This window comes from Hemiscyllium ocellatum, unplaced genomic scaffold, assembly GCF_020745735.1.
Source record: "Hemiscyllium ocellatum isolate sHemOce1 unplaced genomic scaffold, sHemOce1.pat.X.cur. scaffold_2114_pat_ctg1, whole genome shotgun sequence".
NCBI classification, from domain to species: Eukaryota; Metazoa; Chordata; class Chondrichthyes; order Orectolobiformes; family Hemiscylliidae; genus Hemiscyllium; species Hemiscyllium ocellatum.
Window position 1 is genome coordinate 24268 of NW_026867973.1, and position 6831 is coordinate 31098.

The 6831-nt window shown below is 46.0% G+C and overlaps 1 protein-coding gene across 2 annotated transcripts; it reads right to left on the reverse strand.

Annotated features, from left to right (window-relative positions):
• On the reverse strand, positions 1–5901 carry LOC132811107 (zinc finger protein 664-like). Of its 2 annotated transcripts, none has more exons than XM_060822768.1 (2): positions 5811–5901; positions 1–1339 (listed from the first exon to the last, which is right to left on the reverse strand). In XM_060822768.1, exon 2 carries the CDS (start codon positions 1026–1028, stop codon positions 414–416), a length of 615 nt encoding a protein of 204 aa, XP_060678751.1. In that variant the 5' UTR covers positions 1029–1339; positions 5811–5901; the 3' UTR covers positions 1–413. The 2 variants fall into 2 exon arrangements, with proteins under 2 accessions (XP_060678751.1, XP_060678752.1); XM_060822769.1 differs by lacking the exon at positions 5811–5901 and adding an exon at positions 1791–1880.
• Positions 5902–6831: the final 930 nt, after the last annotated feature.

A 6831-nucleotide genomic window follows, 5' to 3' on the forward strand; every position in this document is an offset into this window, starting at 1 on the left:
GCGCACAAACTCCCCCTCCCTCCACCCCACCCCATTTTCTTTACTTTTGGTCAGCACTCTTTATTCTTGGTAATTGGATCCTTGGTACAGCCTTAACCCGTGGGGCGAGGAACGGGGGCAGTGTGGAGTGAAACAGACTGCTGTGGGTCTGGAGTCATGTGTAGGCCAGACCGGGTAAAGGATGCAGCTGGGACGACTGAGTGAATCCTTTCCCACAACGGCAGTTTCCTTCCCTAAAAAGGGCGTGAGTGAATCAGATTAGGGTTTTCTCCCCCACCCAATACCAGAAAATGGTTTCATCATTAGATTCTGACCGAATTCCAATTCCACCATCTGCCACGGTGAGATTCAAACCCAACAGATCCCAGAACTGGGTTGATAGTCCAGTCGATAATGGCACTCGGCAGTCGCTGTCAGTCTCCCTGCGATGGCACATGAAGTCGCTGGTGGTTCCGGAGGTTGGAGGAGCGGGTGAAGGCCTTCCCACACTCAGGACAGCTGAAGGGCCCTTCTCCCGTATGGACTCGCCGGTGGGTCAGCAAGGTGGAGGAATTGCTGAAGGCCTTCCCGCACTCGGGGCAGCTGAAAGGCCTCTCCCCCGTGTGGACCCGCTGGTGCCTCAGCAGGTGGTAGGAATAGCTGAAGGCCTTCCCACACTCGGGACAGCTGAAGGGCCCTTCTCCCGTATGGACTCGTCGGTGGGTCTGCAAGGTGGAGGAATTGCTGAAGGCCTTCCCACACTCGGGGCAACTGAAAGGCCTCTCCCCCGTGTGGATCCGCTGGTGCCTAAGCAGGGCAGGGACCTGGGTAAAGCCCTTCCCGCACTTAGGACAGGAGAACGGCCTCTCCCCCATGTGGACGCGCTGATGAATCTCCAGGTCAGACGGAGTACGGAAGCCTTTCCCACAGTTATCACACTTCCACGGTTTCTCCATGTCCGAAGCTTCAGCTACAATCAAACGCATGTACTTACCCTCACTGCTGGGAATTCCTCTTTCCAGGCCGTATAACAGTTTCAGGCTCCACATTCAGTGGGCAGCAACAGTTGGGTCTCTCATCCAGGCCCACTGATAATGAAAACTTACTCAAACAGGAACCAAAAAGGTTTGCTCCTTCTCACAGAATTATAGTCAAAAATCGTGGCTGTCCTGATCAATTGAGTGACTGTCAGATATTGACGTGAAAATAAGGACTGCAGACGCGGAAGAGTCAGTGTCAAAAAGTGTTGCGCTGTAAAAGCACAGTGGGTCAGGCAGCATGAGAAGCAGGAGAGTCAACATTTCAGGCATCAGGCCTTCATCTGTTCATTGAGACTTGCATCTTCAGATCTTCAAATACTCTGTAAAAAGAGATTACAAAAGTCATCACTGTCAGTGCAGGGTAGAAATTCAGAACAAGCTATTCTACTTTCTGTGGAACACCCTTTTCTTTTGTTAGTTCACAAAATTGAAAGCATCATCCCACTGCTCCTTCATCAGGTGGTTGTGGAGAATAAGACCATAAGGCACAGAATTTATGGAAAGACATTTGTGTCCTGCCACTGAAATGATATATTGAACAAACCTGGATTGTTAAGTCTTTCATCTTTTACAATGGATTACAGGTATCATAAATATGTAAATCACAGAACTTCCTGTAAGGCACCCTCTCAAGCTAACATAAGGCTTTATAACAAAAGGTGACATCTCAGCTCAGACAATGCATTAAAGGGATGAGGCTAGAGTTTGTCAGTATCCCAATCTGGAGTCAGACTGGTTCTATTTCCAAAGCAGGAATTTAAAAAATATTACCTGGATTGACTGCCTGCATGAACTGCTGAGTCTCATCCACCAGCTGAAATGACTGGATAGGGAGGGCTTGATCCCCACAGTGCAATGAATTCCCACTTTCCACCAAAATCCCAAATGTCCACACTCACTCAGTTGCTCTCTCACAAATGCAAAATTTCTTCTGCTCCTAGGAAGAGCAAAACATCTATGGGTGGCATGGTGGCACAGTGGTTAGCACTGCTGCCTCACAGCGCCAGAGACCCAGATTCAATTCCCGCCTCAGGCGACTGACTGTGGAGTTTGCATATTCTCCCCATGTCTGCGTGGGTTTCCTCCAGGTGCTCCGGTTTCCTCCCACAGTCCAAAAATGTGCAGGTTAGGTGAATTCAAAATGCTAAATTGCCCATAGTGCTAGGTGCAGGGGAACGGGTCTGGTTGCGTGCACTTCGGCGGGTCGATGCGGACTTGTTGGGCCAAAGGGCCTGTTTCCACACTGTAAGTAATCTAATCTAATCACGAAAGCTGCTTTGAAAGTTCAGTCTTCACAATCACACTTCTGCTTTCACCAAGACAATTAGAGTCATACAGAACGGAAACAGACCCTTTGGTCAAACTCGTCTGTGCCAAACAGATATCCAAAATTAATCTAGTCCCATTTGCCAGCATGTGGCTCTTATGGTTCCTGTTCATGTATCCAACTAGGTGCATTTTAAATATAATTATATCAGCCTCACCACTTCCTCTGGCAGTTCATTCCATACATGCACCACCCTCTGCGTGAAAACAATTGCTCCTCAGGTCCCATTCAAATCATTCCCCTCTCACCTCAAACATATGCCCTCTAGTTTTGGCCTCCCTGACCCTGGGGAAAAGACCTTGGATATGCATCCTATCCATGCCTGTTATAAACCTCTATAAGGCTGCCCTCAGCCTCTGATGCTCCGGGAAAAATATCCCTGACCTAATCAGCCTTTCCCTGTAGTTCAAACCCTCCAAGCCTCACAACAGCCTTGTAAATCTTTTCCGACCCCTCTCAAAGTTTGAAAGTTCTTTCCTCAAGCAGGGAGACCAGAACTGGACGTACTATTCCAAAAGAGGCCTAACCAACGTACAGCCACAACATGACTTCCCAACGCCTATACTCAATGCTCTGACCAATAAAGGAAAGCATACCAAACACCTTCTTCACTATCCTGTCTACCTGCGACTCCACTTTCAAGGAACTATGAACCTGCACTCCGAGGTCTCTTTGTTCTGCAACACTCCCCTTCACTGTACCAGTCCTGTCTGGATTGCTTGACCAAAATGCAAAACCTCACATTTCTCTAAATTAAACTCCATCTGCCACTCCTCAGCCCACTGGTCCATCCAATCAATTCTAATTTATAGTCAATTCTGCTTCCTCTCTTATTCCCTCAAAGCTAAAAGTCTCCATCCCACACACTCTCCTTCCCTTCTCACTTTGTTGAGCCTAATCCCTGTTGTATCTCATCCTGAAGGGTCTAGGTGATGCTGATTAACAGGCCTATACTCAGGGGAGATCTAATTGAAACATACGGAATACTGAACGGCCTGGACAGAGTGGACGTTGGGAAGATCTTTCCATTGGGAGGAGAGACTAAGGCTCAAGGCACAGTCTTAGAGTAAAGGGAAGACCCTTTACATTGAACATAAGGAGAAATGTCTTCAGCCAGAGAGTAATGAATCTATAGAATTAACTGCCACAGAAGGCTGTGGAGGCCAGGCCACTGAGGATATTTAAGACTGAGATAGATAGGTCCTTGAGTATCAAGGGGATCGAGGGTTATGGGGAAAAAGCAGGAGAACGCAGATAAGAAACTTAATAGCCACGATCGAATGGTATGAGCAGACCCAATGGGCCAAAAGGCCTAATTTCTGCTCCTATATCTGATGGTCTCTTGCTGTCCTGGACACAAAACTGCATGAATCCAGGTAAGATTCTGTTAATCCATTTTTTCAAATTAGAATCAGTCTGACCATTGTGGTACAGACAGCCTCACACAGGGAAACTCACACCTTCAATACATTATCTGGGACGATGTGACACCAATTGGGAATGTAACTTTTAAAAAAAATTTTGCTATTCACATATGAAAGAAAGAATGACCATGTTGGTTTCAGTTCTCAAAGATGAGAGACTTAACAAACAATCCAGGTCTTTTTTAATATATAATTTCAGTTACATCACACTGTAAACCTTTGCTATAAATTCTGTGTCTTACAATCTTATTCTCCACAACCATTTGATGAAGGAGCAGCGCTCTAAAAGCTAGTGCTCCCAAATAAACCTGTTGGACTATAACCCTGTGTTGTATGATTTTTAACTTTGGACACAGAGCGTGAGAATTGGGAGCAGGAGTTGCCCAATTGGTCTTTTAAACCTGGACCAGCATTGAACAGACCATAACTGGATATGAATCTACCCAAATCTAGGTGGATAAGCTGGGACTTTCTTCACTGGAGCACAGGAAGTTGAGAGGTGACCGTACAGAGGTTTATAAAATCATGAGAGGTATACATGAGGTGAATGGCAGGTGTCATTTCCCGCAGGTGGGAGTTTCAGGATTACGCAGCAAATTGTGAAAAGTGAGAGGAGAAAGGTTTTGAAAAGACTTGAGGGGCAACTTTTTAAAAAAAATACATGGTTCATGTGTGGGATGAATGTCCAGAGGAAGGTGGATGCCGGTATAGTTACTTTTAAAAGACATTTGGTTAAGTACATGAATAGGAAAGGTTCGGAGGGATATGGGCCAAACACTGGCAAGTAGGACTAGATTAGTTTGTGAATATAGTCAGCATGGACTAGTTGGACTGAAAGGTCTGTTCATGTGCTGTGTGACTGTAACTGTTCTCTACTGGTCTTAAAAACATTTTCTTGCTTTCCCCCATAAACATCCACTTCATTGTTGCTCAAAAAATCAGATGAACTCAGCCTTGAATATATTCAATGACCCCTAACTGCAGGAAGACATCCCCACTTCTGAACTCAATTCCTCTTGTTAATATACCACTTGCCTTGCTGATTGCTTGCTGCACCTGTCTGACAACTGGCAGTGACTGGTGTAGAAAGACACTGAGCCCCCTTTCTACATTCACATATCATTCCCTATTCCCTTGGGCCCAAAACATCGACTATCCTGCCTCTCGGATGCTGTCTGGCCTGCTGTGCTTTTCCAGCGCCACACTTACTGACTTTAATATCCAGCATCTGCAGATCTCACTTTCTCCACGTCTCAGTATATCACCATTTAAATAATACAATTCCTTTCTGCTTCCCCGCCCCCCCCCCCCCCGCCCCCGCCCCACAGCAAAGGCTACAACTTCACATTGTTGTATTCTATTTCTCACGTATTTTCCAATTGTGATCTTCTCTACGTTGGGGAGACCGAGCATAAAGTTGGGAACGGTTTGCCAAGCTTCGCAGACAGGTTCACAGAGGTTGACGGGACCTCCCAGTCACCACACATTTTAATTCCCCTTCCCACTCCCTTTCTGAAAAGACTATCTTAGGCCTCCTCCATTGCCACAATGAACCAAACAGCAAATTGAAGTAACAACACCTCATCCTCCGTCTGGGCAGCCCATAGCCCAGAGGACTCAACATTGAGTTCTCCAGTCTCAAATAATCTCACTTCCCATCCCCATCATTTCTACTCCTCCCTGTCATCAACCAGATTTATTCCTCCCATTGACCCACCAGGTCGGACCCTCCACCTGTCTTCACCTATCCCCACTTCACCACCCAGCCCCCAGGACACCGCTACACCCATCCCCAATCCTGAAGAAGGGTTACACGTGAAACGTCGACTTCTCCACCTCCTGATGTTACCAGGCTTGTTCTGTTCTTCCAGCCTCCTGCCTGTCTATTTCGTCAATTGCGACACAGACGTGCAGCAACGTTTCCAGAGTCTGTTCCCACTCCGATTCATTCCCTTTCCTTTAAGTTGCTGCAAGTCAATTGAAACCCTGAATTTTTTAAAAAATGGAAAAGGCGGCGAGAAAACAGCGACCTGTACTCACAGATATTGGACAGAGGAAGGAAGTAGGGTTCTGGGGTGAAGCTCGATCTTCTTTCAGAGAAACAGCAGCAGCTTCAGAAGCTCATGGTCAAACTTCCGCATTCAGACAATGGGGTGACTCTGATTGGCGGGAGGACTAGACTCTTTCCGGTCCTCCAGTACTTCCTATTGGCCAATCAAAAGAAGATCGCGTGCCTATTTTGGCGGACTGCGATGAGCATACCTGGTGTTTTGCTGACACCAGAAAACATGCGCAGTATGTTCTTTTAAGATGCTGGTGTTACTGACAGATTTTAAGTGTCCAAATGCCAAAAAGAAGAAAAGGAGTAGAGTCACAATATTTTTTCCCCTGTGGTTCGACATTTTATTGCTTTTGCATTTTGTCTCGCTGCTCAACTTTTGTATGTCTTTTCTCCTTGTTGAGACAGTCTCCCCGTGAGCTGACTGGGCAGAGCTTTAACCAGTTACACTGACTGAGAGGGTCTCCCCGTGAGCTGACTGTGGGAAGGAGCTTTAACCAGTTACACAGACTGAAGAAACATTACACTATTCGCAGGAGGGAGTGACTGTACACGTTTCCTGAGTGTGATCACACTTTCAATTGTTCATTTGAAACACAGAGTCAAAAAGTCACCAGAACTGCGGAGAAGTTGTGGAAATGTCGACACTGAGGGAAGGGATTCCATTCCCTGTCGGCACTGGAGGTTCATCAGCTCAGTCGCAGTGCGGAGAGGCCGTTCTTCAAAAAAATTATTACAACATTATTTCTCATTGACAAAAACACATTTACGCTGCCTGATTACCTTGAACTTATACAAGTGCCCTATCATAATATCTTTAATAATAGCTTTGAACATTTTCCCTACGACATATGTTAAGTTAAACGGTCTGCAGTTTCCTGTTCTCGGTCTCACGAAAGGACTTTTCTAATCTAAAGAAACGACCCTGAAACTAATGAGATTTGGAAAATTAAAACCAATACATTAAATATTTCACTGGCTAGTTTGTCTTTCAGTGTCGAG